This window comes from Gopherus evgoodei, chromosome 10, assembly GCF_007399415.2.
Source record: "Gopherus evgoodei ecotype Sinaloan lineage chromosome 10, rGopEvg1_v1.p, whole genome shotgun sequence".
In the NCBI taxonomy this organism is placed as follows: Eukaryota; Metazoa; Chordata; order Testudines; family Testudinidae; genus Gopherus; species Gopherus evgoodei.
In genome coordinates this window covers 38,351,226-38,370,346 of record NC_044331.1, presented here as the reverse complement: position 1 = coordinate 38,370,346, position 19,121 = coordinate 38,351,226, and the positions used below count along the sequence as shown (strand labels likewise).

Here is a 19,121-nt window from a genome sequence, read left to right as displayed (position 1 = left end):
ACTATTGTTGTATGTAAAATAAATAAGGTTTTAAAAATGTTTAAGAAGCTTCATTTAAAATTAAATTAAAATGCAGAGCCCTCCGGACCGGTGGCCAGGGCCCGGGCAGTGTGAGTGCCACTGAAAATCAGCTCGTGTGCCGCGTTTGGCACACGTGCCATAGGTTGCCTACCCCTATTATAACGGATCTAATTCTTCTCTCACATGTACCTCCTTTGACCTCTGTGGGGTTACTCCTGATTTACACTGATGTAAGGGAGAGCAGAATCAGGTCCCATATAACACAGGACCAGATCCCCAGCTGGTGAAAATCAGTGGAGCTCTGCTGAGTTAACACCAGCTGAGGATCAGATCCTATATATTTGTCATCTGTTTCATAAAATATATTCCACACACCAACAGACGTCCCAGATAGTGGCATCCTGATAGACCCTAATGACTGCAAACATGCTCCAGTTTTGTAATCTGTTACATTCCTTCTACATGTTGTGCAATATGGTAAATGACTGTTCAGTCCATCTGATGCAACACATGACAAATATTCAGAGAAAAAGAGATTGCTTTTCCGAATGGGTGGGGACAATTTAAATTCCCTTGGCTTTGGCAGTGGAGATTTTCTGATCGTAAGGGCCAGTGCCTCAGCCCACCTAGCCCTGCGGAATTTGGAGGGCTCTGTGACCACCCTGATTGAATGCAAATTGCTCTTAATCTTGCCTTGTGTGCCAGAGCTTCAAAAACACCCTGGTGGAAAGCTCACCTCCCACCAGCCTCACTGAAATGGTTACGTGCAGACACTCCTGTGCTTGGGCTGAGTGAGATGGGCCAGCCGGGACCTACGGTCCTATGATTTATTGGTATCTGTAACTCTTTCCCAGTGCAGAGGACCTATTGAGGTGGCCAATATCTGCCTGGAAAGGATTCACTGGGGGCACACTGTATTCCCACAACCTTCCCCTGCCCCCCGTCCCATTACCCTGCACAGTTAATTCACCCACAGGAGTTATCTGGCTTTCAGACGTCCTTTCCCACCCCCCTCCCAACCCACCCAAACAACTGGGAGACCTAGGATGTCAGGATATTTATTCCCTTCAGAGAGATTCCCTGCTGTCATACCAGTGAAACTCTGGAACCATCTGGGGGACCCTGCATCCCCATGAGTCCTCTTGTGTAAATGGGATTGCCTCCTGCTTGTCAGGGAGGAGGAGGAGGAAGAGGCAGGATGACTCCGTAACAATCCAGGAGGCCAACGAGCTCTGCTTGGAGATAATCTTGCCTTTTAGCCTCTCGGCCCAGCGTTCAGACCCAGTACTGGTTATTTTTTAAAGCAGGGTTGGATGTCCTGCAGTACTGAAGTAGCTCGGGTTCCTGCTGCCCTCTTGGCACTTTGCCTGTGGGCCCCAATTCTTTGGTCTCCAGAGGGTTCACAGTCGTTAAAGGAATGGCTTGGTTCGGGTCAGTCTTGCGGAAGGTTTCCTGGTCGACCACTGCCCCATTCTTGGGTTTGGAAGTTGTTCCCTGGACGTTGTGCTTCCCGGTCTTGTTGCGTTTGTGGAGATAAAAGATCAGAGGAAGGATTAGTGCCAGGAGGAGGAGGATCAGGCAGATTGGGATGATCACGCTGAACATGTTGGCTTCGATGAAGCTGAGGAATGTGCCCCCCTCCAAGGGAGAGGGGCTTGTGGTGGCTTCATGGCCCCCTGCGGCTGTTGGAAGCATGTTGTGCTTGCTAGTGTTGTGGCTCAGATGGTCAGAGCCCTGGGGCTGGGTGGCCAGTGTTTCTGAGGAGGGGCTCACCTCTTGGGGCCTTTGCCTGTCATTCATTTCTGGGAGGTGGGGGGCTCTGAGCAGTGGGGTTCCATATTGCATGGATGAGTTGTACGGCTCTGTGCTATACCCCAGAAATTCCAGGGCAGGTGGCACCCCATCAGCTGCAAGCTCGAACAGAAAGCTGTCATTCAACAAGTGATGGCCAGCATCTTCCATTTCCAGAACTTGCAGCCCAACCAGACCCTGCTCGAGGTCGTGTTGGGTGAAGGTATCAATGGACGCATGCTGACTCTCTTTGTCTCCTGAGACTTTCACAAAATGGCTGCCCTGGGGGGCTCTGAGGATTGTAAAAGCTGGGATGCTGTTTGTCTTGTTGGCCAGCTCACTGGCATCAAGGACCCTGGTGTTCAGAAGGGTGGTGGTTCCCCTTGGCCACCGAATCCCCTGCCATGTCCTGACCAAGGCTTTGACTGTCACATTCACTACCCCCGATGTGTTTACTCCTTTGGACATTGAGAGGAACTGGAATTCATCTTTGGCGGAAGTGAAATCTGTGAAAGTAAAAGTCACTTTACCATTGTCCACTTGCTTCTGGGAAAAGCTTCTTGCTAGGCTTTGATTGACCCTCAACTGGCCAAATTTTGGATATCTGGTGATTGTGTAATGGACCTCTTGTTCCCCTGGGTGTGATGCCCCCAGGAGGTGCTCTCGGGACAGCGATGCAATCTTTAGGTCCTGGGGTATTTCCAGGGGTATCTGGCTCATCACTGTGGTTACTTCAGGCAGAACCTCAATCTCTAGAGAAGTGAAGATGGGTGGATTATGCCCATCAGAGATGCTGAACTCTAAGGACCCAGGAGAACCACTCCCATTGGTGATGAACATTAGGTGCCCGGCATTGATGTCTGCTTGGGTGAACTGATTGATAGGCACTTGTTTGTTGTGTGTGTTGGCCAGGAAGCCATTGGATGGCCTCTTGAGGATTCTGTATTCAACCTCTTCAGGGGAACTGTCAGGATCTACTACATCCAAGTGATCCTGGGAGAGCACTGCCGAGGAGCCTTGGAGAACCTGCAGAGCATGGCCATGCTTTGTGAGGCGAGGTGGTTTCTCACTGATCTCGCTCACTGTTATGTTGAATGCTTCAGAAATGACCGAGCCTCCTCCTTCCTGCGGAGGCCGAGTAGACTCCATAGCCCTAGGCCGCAGCCAAGCCTTAAATCTGAAATTATCTTCCTGGGTCCCAGACCCATGGTGAGCATATTGCAGGTTACCCATGACCACATCAGACTGCAGGAAGTAGGGATGCTCTTTGCTGATGGATACGTCCGCAACAGAAAGGTGCCCATGGGTGGGCAACTCCGTAACTAGGAACACTATATCATAGGATGCCCGCTTGGACTCCGGAACTTTGGTCAACAGGTTGGAAGCATCCAGCACTGAGGTGTCAATTTGCGCTCTTTGGGCTTCCAGGATCCTGAGGCCTGCAAGAAGAGAGAACACAGTCCCGTGACTGTCTTGATGACAACAGCTCTCAGCCCGGAAGAACCAGAAAGGGTGAAGTGGTGGTGAGGGGGAGGAAGGGCTGGGAGAGAGAGAAAGTGGAGCTAACTTAGAGCATGCTATGGAGGAGAGAGGAGGAGAGCTCAAGGAAGAGAGGTACAAAGGAAAGCTGGAGGCAGGGGAAGGAGAACAAATGCAATGTATCACAATAGTTCTGTTGGAGAACAGGAGGAGAGGAAAGGAATTGAGGAAGGTTGAGAGGTACAGAAGGAAGAGGGAAGCCACAGCAAAGGAAGGCCTGAGAGAAGAGAAGTACATCTCTACCCCAGTAGAATGTGACCCGATATAACATGAATTTGGATATAACGCGGTAAAGCAGCGGGGAGCCCCAGGCCCTTTAAAGCACCATCTGACCCCACTGTTTTACCACGTTATACCCGAATTTGTGTGGAGCCCCGGGCCCTTTAAATCACCACCTGAGCCTGGCTGCCGGAGCGAGCCAGGCTCGGGTGGTGATTTAAAAGGCCAGAGGCTCTGGCCGCCGTGGGCAGCCCCAGGCCCTTTAAATCCCCACCCGAGCCCTGCAGCCAGAGCTCCGGCGGTGATTTAAAGGGCCCAGGGCTCCCCGCAGTGGCTGCAGCACCGGGCCCTTTAAATCACCGCAAGGAAGCCAGTCCAGTGTGGCACGCTGTACTGGATCAAACCTGATATAATGTGGTCTCACCTATAAGGCGGTGAGATTTTTTGGCTCCTGAAGACCGCGTTATTTTGAGGTAGAGGTGTATGAGAGTCCTTGCTGCAGAAGGGCCCTGATTCAGGAAAGCATTTATGCACTCGTTTAGTTCCCAATGTGCTGAAGTGCTGTCCGGCATGGGGTTGCTTTCCTGAACTGGGATCTCAGTGTGGAGATTCAGAATGGCTGTTCCTACAGCTCTGTGTCCCTTGCTTCCTGGATGACATTGTCTGCACCCTCCCTCCCCTTAGCTACAGCCTCTCTCGTCTGTTCATGAAGCCAGCACAGCTTTGTTCCCAACAGCCCCATGGTTCTTTTACCTTGGTTTCTCCACAGCTTCGTTGAGGGTTGGGGACAGCTTGCCTCGAACGAGACCAGCACTCCAAGGACGTATGAATCGGTTACTGTGGGCGGGGAGGAGACTCGGAAGTGAAAAGCATCCTGAGTAAACCAGAATGGCTGCTGAGGCATGTCATGCTGGTAAAAAATTATTCCACTATCCACCTGGTTTGAAACAAAAAGCAAACACCCTTTTAATCATAGCGAAATAAAACAAGAAATAATACCCAATACTGTTTCCTGGACAGGATCCTGCAGCCAGCCAGCATGCAGAACTGCCACTGAATTCAGCAAGAGATCTGCCCATCTGTTTTATTTATAGATTGCCAATCACTGTGGTATCATTATCAGTATTGTACAGGTGGGGAAACTGAGGCACAGCGACTGCTCTGAGTCATATGGTGAGTTGATGGGAGAGAAGGGAGTAGGACCCAGAATTCCTCACTCCTAGCTCTCTGCTCTAACCACTGGGTAATGCTGCCTCCGAGTGCCCCTCTTGGTGCCCAACACAGAAGAATGGGAGAATCAAGCCCTCTGTTATGCTGAAAGGTACTAGTGGCTGCCACTGGGCGGGTGTTTCAGATCCTAAAGCCAATGGGATGCCAAGCACCCTTTTCAGGCCTAAACGAGGGAGCAATAAAAGCCTTTTTATTTAATAAAAACAGCTACAGATGATGGTGTGGGGGACGACTGTCCAAGGCAGTGGCCTCATGGCAGATCAGAGCTAAGCCATGAGCACTGAAGGCTTTCCCTGGTGCAAGTACAAGAGTTAAGCTATTAGTTGCAAGCAGTGTGTGCTGGAGGCAGAAAGCCAGGAGAATGAGCTGTGCGTGATCTGCAAAGGAATAGAGCTTCTTGGGCACAGAGCTTGCCAGAAGAGCACACGTGGGGATTTCTGAGCCAGGAAACTGCCTGCTTTGTTTCCTTATGCTCAGGGAAAAAGGCCTGTGTGTACATAGTAAATACACAAGATTATATCTAGAATATAACTGACTTGTATCGCTGATTTCTTGTCCTAATGGAAACAACACTGCAAGACCCCAAATTTTGGCTACCCGTTCAGGCCAGAGGCGCAACGCTTCTCTTTGCATGATGGGCACAAGCAGTGCTGAAGGGGCCCTCAGTCTGCATTGGGCTGAGCATGGAGGGATGTGGGCAGGAGCAGAGCAGAAGGGCAAAGGATTGGAGCCAACACTGAGATAGGAGTAGCTTAAAAAAATGAGTAATAGTGGTTCTGAGCATTGGTCTAGCATTGGTGAGATGCTGGCCTGGGTATTAGGGTTCTATTCCTGATTCTGCCACAGACGTGCTGGGTGATCTTGGGCATGTCACCTCCCTGCTTGTCTGTCTTATTTATTTAGATTGTAAGCGCTTTAGGGCTGGGAGTGTCTCTCACAATGTCTGTACAACGCCTAACGTAATGGGACTGGGATCTCAGGTGTATGTATAAAAATATTGTTGTCGGGAGATGGTGAAAGACAAGACTGATTTTTCTCCCAGTTCTTTACTTGCTGGGCTGAGACTGGCTACTATGGAGGGATATGGGAAGCACAGAACTGGAGAGATCTTCATTCTGAAGTGGGCTTAGAATAGCTCATGTGGGAAGATATGGGAAACATTCATAGTTTTACTAGCAAAAGAAACTGTGACTTGAAAGCGGTAGCTGTTTAAAGCAGGGTTAAATTAGAGTGAAAAGCCTCCCTTAAATGCAATTCTCCAGAACTAGGCAGGCAGAATTGTACATGCAAAAATATATGCCTAGTTTGTATGTGCAGTCACACAGATTTTTTGCCTAAATCAGCTAATTGTGGGTACAAATGGTCAATTACACAATCCTGATTTGCATGTGCAGCCACGATCAATGTGTGCACAATTCAGATGTGCAATTGTACTTCTGTGTGTGCCTGGCTACGTGTGCCTTATTTGGATAGCAGGCCTTTCCTGGCTTGCACTGTAAAAATTATTAAAGAACCCTCTGCCCTCTCTTTAATCTAGATGTCTCCACGTTTGCACCTCCCTCACTCTGTTGAAGGCAGCAGTAGATTTCTGGAGGGGGAGAGACCCCTAATTTGAAACCCCATCAGAGGTGACCCAGTTTGAACAGTCCATCCGCCTGTTCACAGGTTGCTGGGGACACTGGGGCCATCATCTGCTACAGACTTTCTGGAGTGTGATGTCAAGGGAGCTGTGGCAACTGCATGCGTTGCTGTGGTAACCTGGTGAATATTTCATTGGGTGGCAATGGCAGAAGAGTTGAGCGCCTATCTGATGGGATAGTGTTTACAGCCCTGCTGCTTGCTGGGACTGTCCAAGGGGGTGGGGATTAAAAAGAGGATGAGAACCGAAAAACAAAATGTGGTTTGAGTTCTGTGCTAGGGATCTCAGGAGAAGTCTGAATCAGAGCAGTGCTGGGTGAGAGGAGCAGTGTTCTCCTGCGTATTTGCTCTTTCTTCTGTTGTGACAGATGTGGTTGGGTGCTGAGCCCTCAGGGAATAGAACAGAATAGTAGTAATACTCTGTGCTTGTATAGCACCTTTCATCCAAGAATCTCAAAGTACATTACAAGGTGGGTCAGTATCACTGTCCCAATACTACCAAAGGGCACAGAGGGGTGAAGTAACCTGCCCAACAACTCAATGGCATTGCTGAGAATAGATTCCAATTTCCTGCTTTAATCACTAGACCATGCTGTCTCAGTGGGCAAACTGAAATCAAATCATGGCTACCAAAGTTTAGAAGCTACCCAGGAATGCTGCATTCTTCATGGAAAGTTCCTAGAGAGAACAATCAGGCCACATTTCGATAGAATGTCCAGGCCAGCTTTTTGAATTTCTGTAGTGAGGGTAAAATTCTCTGTTACATTCAAAAAGGTTTGAGAGTCATTTCTGTAGAATCCTATTAGTGCATTTACTATAGCATTTTGTAAGACTTTTCCATAAGAGAAGGGTGTGTGTGTTGAGTTAGAATGACAACGGTAGAAAAAGAGAGAGAAAAGAAGGAAAGGAAAGGCAGAATGAGAAAGACGAGAGAGGAGGTGAAAGAGACGAACAGCCTGCAAACTGCAATGTAATCTATAATCTGAGAAATATACCGGATCCCATCTGTCCCTCCATGGAAGGAAAGGCAGCAGGTGAGTGTGCTCAGTCTAAGGCCTGGTCTACACTACGCGTTTAAACCGATTTTAGCAGCATTAAACCGATTTAACACTGTACCCGTCCATACTACGAGGCCCTTTATATCGATATAAAGGGCTCTTTAAATCGGTTTCTGTACTTCTCCCCAACGAGAGGAGTAGCGCTAAAATCAGTATTACCATATCAGATTAGGGTTAATGTGGCCGCAAATCGATGGTATTGGCCTCCGGGCGGTATCCCACAGTGCACCACTGTGACCGCTCTGGACAGCAATCTCAACTCGGATGCAGTGGCCAGGTAAACAGGAAAAGCCCTGCGAAATTTTGATTTTCATTTCCTGTTTGCCCAGCGTGGAGCACTGATCATCATGGGTGGCAATGCAGTCCCAAATCCAAAAAGAGCTCCAGCATGGACCATACGGGAGATACTGGATCTGATCTCTGTATGGGGAAACAAATCTCCTCTATCAGAGCTCCGTTACAGAAGACGAAATGCCAAAGCGTTTGAAAAAAAAATCTACAGGCTACACAGTGCTGCGTGACAAGCTTAACGGGAAGCCAGAGACTCAAATGGACCCTCATGGAGGGAGGGAGAGGGTACTGAGGACTCCAGCTATCCCACAGTCCCCAGCAGTCTCCGAAAAGTATTTGCATTCTTGGCTGAGCTCCCAATGCCTGTAGGTTCAAACACATTGTGTGGCGTGGTTCAGGGAATAGCTCATCAATGTACCCCCTCCCCACCACCATGTGAAAGAAAAGGGAAAAAAATCATTTCTTGACTTTTTTTAATGTCACCCTATGTCTACTGAATGCTGCTGGTAGACGCGATGCCGCGGCAGTAAAGAGCAGTATCCGCTCCTCTTCCCTCCCCGGTGCCAGACAGTACAACAAGCTTGATAACTGCTGAATACCCCTGGCTGGCCTCAGGGATGCCTGGGTAAAAATAGGAATGATTCCTGGTCATTCCCGGTAGATGGGACAGAACGGCTGGTAACGGTCCTCATCATAGCAACTGGAGGCTGAGCTCCATCAGCCCCCTCCCTTTCCTGTGTAAAGAAAAGATTCTGTACTTCCTGGACTATCAGAGCAGCGGCATGCTGGGCTCCTCTCCTCCGCACTGCTTAATGTCCTGCCTGGACTGTCATAGCACCATGAGGCTGCCTCCCCCTCATTTTATCTCACTAACAAGTCACTGTTTGTTATTCCTGCATTCTTTATAACTTCATGACACAAATGTGGGGGACACTGCCACAGTAGCCCAGGAAGGTTGGGGGAGGAGGGAAGCAACGGGTGGGGTTGTTGCAGGGGCACCCCCCGTGAATGGCATGTAGCTCATCATTTCTGCGGGATCTGACACGGAGCAGCTGTACTCTCTGATACACTGGTTTTCTAGTACACTTGCCCCATATTCTAGGCAGGACTGACTCTATTTTTAGAAACCATAAAGGAGGGATTGACTCAGGGAGTCATTCCCAGTTTTGCTTTTGTGCCTCCAGACGATCTCAGCCAGGGGCACCCATGATAGCAGCAGACAGCACAGAAGGACAGATAACCATCATCTCATTGCCAAATTACACTGGCAGCAGATGGCACAGAACAACTGGTAACCATCTCTGCTATCATGCAAAAGCAAATGAATGCTGCTGTGTAGCGCTGGAGTATCGCCTCTGTCCGTGGCATCCAGTACACATACGGTGATTGAAAAAAAAAAAAGCTGAATGGGCTCCATGATTGCCGTGCTATGGTGTCTGCCAGGGCAATCCAGGGAAAAACAGCGTGAAATGATTGTCTGCCGTTGCTCTCCCGGAGGAAGGAATGACTGACGACATTTACCCAGAACCACCCACAACAATGATTTTTGCCCCATCAGCCACTGGGCTCTCAACCCAGAATTCTAAGGGGTGGGGGAGACTGCGGGAACTATGGGATAGCTACAGAATAGCTACCCACAGTGCAACCCTCCGGAAATCGACGCTAGCCTCAGACCATGGACGCACACCGCGAATTAATGTGCTTAGTGTGGCCGCGTGCAGTCAACTTTATACAATCTGTTTTATAAAACTGGTTTATGTAAAATCAGAATTATCCTGTAGTGTAGACGTACCCTAAGCATGCCAGATCTTACAGCCTGCTCTGCAAAATAATGTAGTAGCCCACAGGGAATGCTGCTGCCAGGAGGAGTGGGGAGAGCCAAATTCTGAATTGGTTGCTTGCTATTAAACACAGGGTTCCAGAATTCCAAGATTCGCATGGCAGACCCGAGGGGTTTCAGGCCCCAGGTTATAGTCAAAGCTGCCGGGACCAAGATTTGTGCTGAAATGGGAGCAGTGTGGCACCCAGTGGAGAGAGACGATGACGTCTTTTTTTTGGTTTGTGATTTGGGAAGAAGGCCTCACTTTTGGCAAAGGAAGGGCTAGATGCTCAGCTGGTGCTGTTCCATAGACTTTGATGGCACTGTACTGCTCTACCGCTGGTGCAACATGCCGGTTTGACAAGTCTGGAGACACATGTCCTCTGTCTACCTCCAAACACAGGGGCAGGCTTTCAGAACAGAGCCCGATAATCCCCTTTAACACCAGATTTTAGGACCTTCTGTAGGGCAGGAAAAGCCAGTTAGTCTCAATGGCCTCTTCTCTGAGGCCGCCAGCAAGGACGTTGGTTGCGTTGATACTTCTCCCATGCACTGGGAGGTGGTCTGAGACCACTGACTCCCATCGCAGAGACCACCAAATACCACAAGTCACATGCCACAGTGTTTGGTCATTATCACCTCCAGATGGATTTGCCTTGGTGACAAGGAGGTAAATGGCTCTGCTGCTTTGAGCCATCTGGTCTCCTTGCATATATTTCAGCTGTGAGTAAAGAAGACTGCATTGTGCCGTAGAATCCAGTTGTGTTAGTCAGGCTGGGAGCTGGAGGGTTTGTGAGAACTATAGGGTTTGCACAGCTGCAGCACAGTGGCATAGCTAGGAAGGGAAATTTGGGTGGGCTGCAATTTATGCTGGACAGGCAGTGAGCAAGGTCTGCCATCAGAGCAAATCATTGATAGTGCACATGAAGAACTTTACTAACACTTGGCATTCAGCCATGCTCAGATTTCGGCAGGCCTGGCTGCTAATAGGGTGGACCACACCCCACCCTGGCCCACACATGGCAACGCCTCTGGTGCAGCAGCCTCAATAATGAATCAAGGCACCTGAATCTTGTCTCTTCTCTAACATTAGACATGACATAACATGAGGGACATGACAATGGGGAGGCAGGAGCACTTACCTCAGCCTGGGTGAAGTTCTCCAGTGGCCCACTGGCACTGCCCAGATGGTATTTCACCAGCCTGCCCAGTTGTGGGGGCTCCTCTATGCTGTAAAATAAGGGACGGGAATCTGCTTTGCTGTTGGTTACTGCTTTCAAATTCTGGCTTGTGATTGGCTGAACGGTCCCTTTAAAACAAATAGTATACAGTGCATTTATTCACGGCAGCCAATCAGTGCTTCCTCCTTCCCCCCTTTATAGAAGGATGTATCTTATAGGCTAAGATGTCTTTAACTGCATGGGTACCTGGCATAACTACACAGATCAGAGTGTATTAGCTTCTTTACCATCCCTTTCATTCATATCTTTATACCTGTAGATTCAAGTCCCATCCCAGAATTTGGGCTAATCCCCTGGACAGAAAAAGGGCAGGTGGGGCATTGATATGCATCCATTGTGTATCATCAGATACTTGTCCCTGCATCAGTGATGTCAGTGGGAGTTTTGCAGTGGATTTCAGTGCTAGATGTAAATATTTATACACACAGATATATTTTAAGCTAACCAACCACAGCCTTTAAGGGCTGGCTTTGCTGCCCATTTACATGCACACAAAATGTCTGCATGATTTGCCTCCACACCTGCCATAATTCCAAGCATGGACTGGGTATTTACGTGAGTAAATGATCATAAGTGCCCCATCTGCACAAAGAATGATCCCGATTTGTGCAGGCTATGCAATCCGGGTAACTGTGCGTGTAAATGGGCAGCTTGGGCTATGCTGCTGCCTGTGCATTTTTCTGAAAATCTGAGCCTAAGAGGCTACTGAGTCCTTATGTCTCAGTGGGCAACAGAGATGCCTCTTATCATGTCTCCCTCTCTCTGTGCAGCTAGGCTTGAAAGTGTCACTTGAGTATTAGGTAAATGCCACACAATAGGAGGTGAAATGCCATCTGTGCTCTCAGAAAGGGAGTGGAGTCACAAGTCAGGCCAAGCTCTTTCTCGTGCCAGATCACCCACCCCATTGCCTCCCACTGCAGCATGCTTAATCGTCCGCATGGATGAACAGGAGCACACTGTATCCTCTGGGGGGAGGGCTGCTAGCAGTACTGGCATAGTAGAAGCCAGTCAGGACAAAGGCCCAACACATAGATTTCACAGTATCTACCTTTTCCTGCATTGTCTTTCATTCTGACTCCATCAGTGCCCATATGTTGCCATCAGCCCTCCCGCCTTTCAGCCTGACACACCTTACTCCCACTCGTGTTTCTTTCAACACAGTCTTCCACTGATTTTTCTTCTCTCCTTCCATAAACCAACCTAGCCCAATAGCCACTGGAACTGTTGGATGCTGCTGATTCGCTGACTTCTCAAGGCTCTTGCTAGCCCAGCTCCCCTCCTTTCAGCAGCCCTGACTGGGGTCACCCCTCTTTCCTCTGTGGGCGACTCACCTGGACACAGAGTGAGATCCTGTTTATTTTCCAAGGTGATGACCAGCTTCTTCTGTGCGCTCACAGTGAAGAAATGCCTGGGGGAGATGTTCTCGCCATCAGATAGATTGAAGGAGAAGCCACCATCAAGGGGTCCTGCAGAAAGCATGTTAGTGGGACAGGGATCAGTCAGTGGGATCCAGTGGCATGACAGTGACAACTCTTACCTCATAGGAGGAAGGCAGAAGGTGAGAGATGCTGGTGGAACAGCGTAGCAAAGCTTGTGAAGGAATGAACATAGAGACTAAATTCCTTGCTAGCCAATGTTGGGGTGTACTAGTGACTTGGGAAGCCTTGTTCAGGGCTAAATGAGCAGGAAAACTGAATCCCCCCAGCTCAGTACTGGGCTGGGGTCCAATGGTGACTTGTATGCTTGTGTATTGGGTGTGCGTGTGTGTGTGTGTGGAGGGGAACTAGCCCAGCTCAGGAATGAGTAAGCATGGAAGCTGAATTGCCTCAGCTCACACCAAGTCAGTTCTGAGAGCTGGGCTCCATTGTAGAGTCCCCTTGTGTCACTAGGCTGTCCGTGCTTGGTGCCCTTCCTAGAGGTCATCAGAATAAAACAAGAGGACAGCCAAGAAGTGAGGGATTCAGGAATCACGTGCGGAGGTGGCTCCCCCAGCAGCCTCTCTTATGCTGTCAGACACAATGCCTGAGCTCAGAACATCACAACACAGGTTAATTGTGGGGGAGGGCCAGGTGTTGGGTGAGTTACACATCAGGTGAAAGCCAACGTTGAGTTGAATGAACTTGCAGGATTGGTGTAAATTGAAGCTGAGGGGATTACTCTGCATTTACAATGGGGCTAGTGAGAGCAGGATCTGCCTGGGAGACTGCAGTCTGTTCTTGTCCCAGGACAGGGGGTTATTTCCAGCTGTGGGCTGTACGCTAGTGTTTATGGGCTGGGCAGTGCCATGTTGGGGTATTTGATTGGCCAGAGTTAGTTTTCCTAAACACACAACTCTCCCCACATTGATCCACAACAGGCCCCTCAGCACTCTGACCACTAGGCCCAGGAATGTCCTGCTTCCACCTGTCTGTTACCTACCTTCATGCACAAACTGAACAAGCCCACTATTTATCTGAGCCTGAGTGAACTGCAGGATCCCGTTGCTAGGAGACAACTTCAGCACAACCTTCCCATTGGCCGGGGGCCTGATGGAATAAACCACTTCCTCTGGAGGAGAGTCCTCATCCTCACTTCTCAGGATACCGGGAGTGATCTCTGCGGTGGTACCTTCCTGCATCTGGGAGAAAATGCTGAGCAATCAGCCAAGCGTGAACTTGACAGAGTTTCCCAAAGGGGTGGAGAGATTCCTTTGGAGAGCTAATTTCATAGCCAGCTGGGGGCCCAAACCAATCTTTCCCCCACCCCTTCACACAGAGCTCACTGACAGCAGCTGGACTAGTCACATGAGCGTACACAAAGGGGGAAATATGCGGATAATCTGGTGCTTTCACAGGCACCATGCCACCCTGTGACTGGAGCCCAGCTGTTTGGAACTGATATTTCACAGCACAAGATGGGAAGCCAGGTGCTCACAGCCATAAAGCTAATTGTATTACTAGGGCAGCATCATTTCTTGGTTAGAACAGGCAAGTGGAGGGCATGAATCTAGGGTTCTCTGCCACTAACTCACTGTGTTTCCTTGGTCAAATCACATCACCTCTCTGAGCCTCAGTTTCCCCTCTTGTGAAGTGGGGCTAATGATACTCACTCACCTCACAGGGCGCACATGTGGCTTAATGAATCTCCACAGAAGGCTTGGAGGCTGGTGAGTGAGAATTCATTCTCTCTACCAACGTCCTCTGACCCACATTTCTAACAGGCTTTGTGTCTTGGAATCTCATGCAGATTTCACCACTGTGCTTTCAACTGGATCACTGGTTTTGAGCTCTCTCCACGTAACCCCACTTGGCCAGTTCTTCTTTCCATATTATTGTCTCATTTTGCTTGTGCTACAGTCTCTAACTGAAAAGCTTCCAATCCTACCATTCCTATCTAAGGAGGCCATAAACTGTGCCAACACACCCTCGTGGAACGAAATGTAAACTAGCTGTGCTTCCTGTAAAGCCATGGCAGCAAGTTGTAACTGTCTGGGAGAAACCTTTCTCAGGGTAATGCGCTATTACTATTATTTAGATTACACTAGCATCCAGAAGCCTCATCTAAGATGATGGCCCTGTTGTGCTAGGTGCTGTGCAGACAATCTCTGCCCCAAAGAGCTTTCAGTCTACATAGACAAGACAGACAAAGTGTGTGTGTGGGGGGAGGAAGCAGCTTGCCCCAGGTCACACTGCAAGAGGGGCATGAGCAACAGATCACGCAAAGTGCATGGAATTTGCAAAGCATTTGGAATGTATTCCCTGTTAGACTGATAACTGCTGGGTGTGGCCACTGGTCCCTGGACTCCCATGGGGAGGAGATGCTGCAGGCACCATTTGCCCCTCCTGGGGCAAAGTTACACTGGGGGATGGATTTGGCTGGGAGAATTTCTACTGCCTTAAATAACTGGTACATTAGATTTTACAGCCAGATATTTATTGTCTGCGATGAGCCCAAATTCTTTTGGTCTTTCATGGGGTCAAATTCCCATAAAAATCAGTGGGACCTTGGCTCCCTGGAGGACTGTGGGATTTGAGCCAATGCCACTTTAGAAATGATCCAAAACTAAACCACAGAGACCAGGCTGGAGGTTCTGATTTTGGGTATTGTGGCTCAGCCCCCGTGTCTACAAAACAGTTGGAAAATGAGGCCAGGCGGAGAGCGTGGAATTGTTTTCAGCGTGATACTGTGTGGGCTCTGTCATGCTGGGCTGGGCAGGGCTGCTCACAGCAGGAAGTCAGGCCCAGACGCTCTTTGGCCTTTGAGCAGCTCTGTGTGTTAGAACAGGGCACACCCAATCCATACACACTCCAGCCTCAGCTGGAATGTTAGCTCCTAGCAGACACTACAATAAAAATCACCCTTTCAGCTCTGGGTTCCAGGCACTTGATCTCGACTCGGGCAGTTTTATGTGCTCACCAAACCCTTCAGTTGAAAGCTTTCCATCGTCTGATTGGGTGTAGCTGGTTCTCTTCCTATTGCAGTGACAGGATGTTGCCAGTTGCTATGGCGAAAGTTCTAAATGAAGAACATTCTTGGAACCCTCCAATTCTGGACTGGTGTCTTGGGCACACAACTCTGCCAGTTCCCTGTCCCAGCCTCCTCTTCCAGGGGACAGGAGGACAAGCTAGTCCAAGACATAAAATCAAGCTCCTGAATATCTGTGGTCATTTGGCGAGGGAGCGAGTACCCATTGTGTTCTGCTGACTTACTTGATTCTCCACTCCCTGCTCTAAAATCTTATGCACCGTGGGCTGTAGGCTGCATGACACCCCAGAGGTGGCTGCATTTCACGGATGAAGGATCCCTGTGATGCCATATATCTGTTGAGAAGCTGCAGCTTCTATTAAATGTGCTATATCTCCCTGCAGCTTTCATGATGGAGATATGGCCCAGATTGTTAAAAGTATTTCAGTGCCCAACTCTCCTAGGCGTGGAAACATTTTGAGACTTGGGGCCTGAGAGCCTAATCCTGAAAACTCTCCAAGCGAGTTCTGGATCAGGCCCTAAATGACGGCAATTACTAAAAACTGTACTGTAAAATTGTGGTCACAAAGGGCTAAATCCAGCTCCCCTGGGTGGTTATTATTTGAGGGCATCTCCTAAGCACAGATACACTATATGACATGAACGGCTTGGTCCCACAAGCCCTCCACCATGAAGCAACCAGTGAAGTCAATGGCAGTTCTGTGAGGACTCCCAGGGTTGGGGCCATAGCTCTGGAGTCTTGGGTAGAAGATGCTCTCTAAATACAAGCCAGGATTGCGGGAAAACATGCCTGTTTCAGAGCGTCCCCTTTAGAGTCAAAGCCATCTGAGCAGAAGCTGCTGTTTAATTTGTGTCTGGGATCTAACGGCCCCTGAGGGTGGGAACAAATAGCTGAGGGCTCTGCATACATCTGTGTTGCATTCAAGAGCTTTTGCATTCCCTCTGCCAGGTACTTGTGGCCTAATGAGGAAATAAGGTCTTTTGGAGGATTTTTAATGGCAGGTAAATTTTATAGTGGGTTCAACATCATCCAGAATTCACACTGGCTGGGGCTAAAATGTGCAGTTCTGAGCATGTGCAGCAGTGGCACATTTCCTAAGCCAATAACTCGTAATTTATTTCTGCCCCATTGAAAAGCATTATTCCCCATCACAGACTAATGGAAAGAACTGCAGCTCAGTAGACAATGCTTCCTGAATAGCAGGAACGACTAATGGAATGTCTTGGGCCTTTACTCTTTGGGGTTTGTTACAGACAGCCTGCTCCGAAGTCACTGAAGTGCTTAATTATATTCCACATCCCCTCTGAATTATTAAAGCTTGGCACTTGGTTTCTATTCTTACTTACTCGTCTTATTATATCCGGTCAGACTTCGTGTCGCCTGTATTCTCTGTGAGCACCGGGTGTAGTTTAGAGACCAACTCCAGGAATGCTTTACCCTGACTTGGACTCACTAATGGGAAGGTGTTGCTGTTATGGAGTTTCAGCCCATGTACTAATTCCTTTCTGTGATTTATCAATGAAAATGCTTCTTTTAAAGGGGCTGAACATCTGAATAAACCCCAAACAAGCTTTTTGTGTTTGCCTTGTGGCCGGTCATTTTCACTTGTGTTTCTAGTTAGTTTCGCTTTTGGGCCACAGGGGCTGCAAGGTTGCAACCACAAGATGGCTTAAACTCCAGGGCACCAAACAGTGCCTGTGGATGAGCTGTGTTCAGAGCAGACAATGAAGTGGAATGATTTTGTGTATCCCCTATGCCGGGAGCTGCTTTGGCCTCTGGAAGAGGTTAGAGCAGTCTGCAGGCTGCCTTGACTTTCATAAGAACAACAGAATGGCCATACTGGGTCAGACCAATGGTCTATCTAGCCCAGTACCCTCTCTTCTGACAGTGGCTGATGCCAGGTGTTTCAGAGGGAGTGAACAGAACAGGGCTATTTATCAAGTGTCCATCCCTTGTTGTCCAGTCCCAGCTTCTGGCAGTCAGAGGTTTAGCCAGAGCATGGGTTTGCATCCCTGACAATCCTGACTAATAGCCATTGATGGACTGATACTCCAGGAATTCTTTTTTGAAACAAGTGATACGTTTGGCTGCACCCTTTGCAACATCCTCTGGCAATGAGTTCCACAGGTTGTCTGTGCGCTGTGTGAAGAAATACTTCCTTTTGTTTGTTTTAAACCTGCTGCCTATTAATTTCATTGGATGACCCCTAGTTCTTGTGTTATGTGAAAGGGTAAATAACACTTCCTTATTCACTTTCTCAATACCATTCCTGCTTTTATAGACCTCTCTCATATCCTCCCTTAGTCGTCTCATTTCTAAGATGAACAATCCCAGTCTTTGTAATCTCTCCTCATATGGAAGCCGTTCCATGCCCCTCATAATTTTTGTTGCCCTTCTCTGTACTTTTTCCAATTCTAGTACATCTTTTTTGAGATGGGACAACCAGAACTGCATGCAGTATTCAAGGTGTGGGCAGATAATGGATTTATGTAGTGGCATTATGATATTTTCTCTCCTATCTATCCCTTTCCTAACGGTTCCTAACATTGTTAGCTCTTTTGACTGCTTCTGCACATTGAGCAGAGGTTTTCAGAGAACTATCCACAATGATGCCAAGATCTCTTTCTTGAGTGGTAACAGCTAATTTAGATCCCATCATTTTGGATGTATATTTGGAATTGTGTTTTCCAATGTGCATTACTTTGTATTTATCAACATTGAACTTCATCTGCTGTTTTCTTGTTCTGTGAGATCCTTTTATAACTCTTTGCAGTCAGCTTTTGGACTTAATTGTCTTGGGTAATTTTGTATTGTCTGCAGAGTTTACCACCTCACTCTTTACCCCGTTTTCCAGATCATTTAAGAATCTGTTGAACAGCACTGGTCCAAGTACAAATTGTTGGGGAACCTCGCTATTTACCTCTCTCCACTGTGAAAACTGACCATTTATTCCTATCCTTTGTTTCCTATCTTTTAACCAGCCACTCATCCATGAGAAGCCCTTCCCTATTATCCTATGACTGCTTACTTTGCTTAAGAGCCTTTGGTGAGGGACCTTGTCAAAGGCTTTCTGAAAGTTCAGGTACACTATATCGACTGAATCACATGCTTGTTGACACTCTCATAGAATTCCAATAGATTGGTGAGACATGAGTTCTCTTTACAAAACCCATGTTGACTCTTCCCCAACATATTATGTTCATCTAAGTGTCCGATAATTCTGCTTTTTATTATAGTTTCAACTAATTACCAACCTGTAATTGGAACTGGAACCCCTGGAGCCCTTTAAAAAAATTGTTGTTATATTAGCTATTCTCCAGTTCTCTGATACGGAGGCTGATTTGAGTGATAGGTCACATACCACAGTTAGGAGTTCTATAATTGCATATTTGAATTCCTTCAGAACTCTTAAGTGAATACCATCTGGTCCTGGTAACTTATTACTGTTTCATTTATCAATTTGTTCCAAAACCTCCTCTACTAACACCTGAATCTGGGATAATTCCTCAGATCTGTCACCTAAAAAGAATGTCTCAGGTGTGGGAATCTCCCTCACATCTTCTACAATGAAGACCGATGCAAAGAATTCATATAGCTTCTCCACAACGGCCTTGTCTCCTTTGAGGGCTTCTTTACTACCTTGATTCTCCATTGGCCCCACTGATCGTTTGGCCAGCTTCCTGATTCTGATGTACTTCAATTTTTTTTTGCTGTTAGTTTTTCTGTCTTTTGCTAGTTGCTCTTCAAATTCTTTTTGGGCCTTCCTAATTATACTTTTACACTTGACTTGCAAGAGTTTATGCTCCTTT

General features: G+C 48.0%; 1 protein-coding gene across 2 annotated transcripts in view; it reads right to left on the bottom strand.

The window, feature by feature from the left end:
• Window positions 1-1,015: 1,015 nt before the first annotated feature.
• CSPG4 (chondroitin sulfate proteoglycan 4) overlaps window positions 1,016-19,121 on the bottom strand; it is a 79,896-nt gene continuing 61,790 nt past the window's right edge. For both annotated transcript variants that reach the window (XM_030578886.1, XM_030578887.1), the window contains exons 6-10: window positions 13,266-13,464; window positions 12,179-12,313; window positions 10,749-10,915; window positions 4,324-4,507; window positions 1,016-3,251 (exon numbers count right to left, since the gene is read on the bottom strand). In XM_030578886.1, the coding sequence (XP_030434746.1) occupies window positions 1,297-3,251; window positions 4,324-4,507; window positions 10,749-10,915; window positions 12,179-12,313; window positions 13,266-13,464 (2,640 nt within the window). In that variant the 3' untranslated portion in view covers window positions 1,016-1,296. The remainder of the gene's footprint in view (window positions 3,252-4,323; window positions 4,508-10,748; window positions 10,916-12,178; window positions 12,314-13,265; window positions 13,465-19,121) is intronic.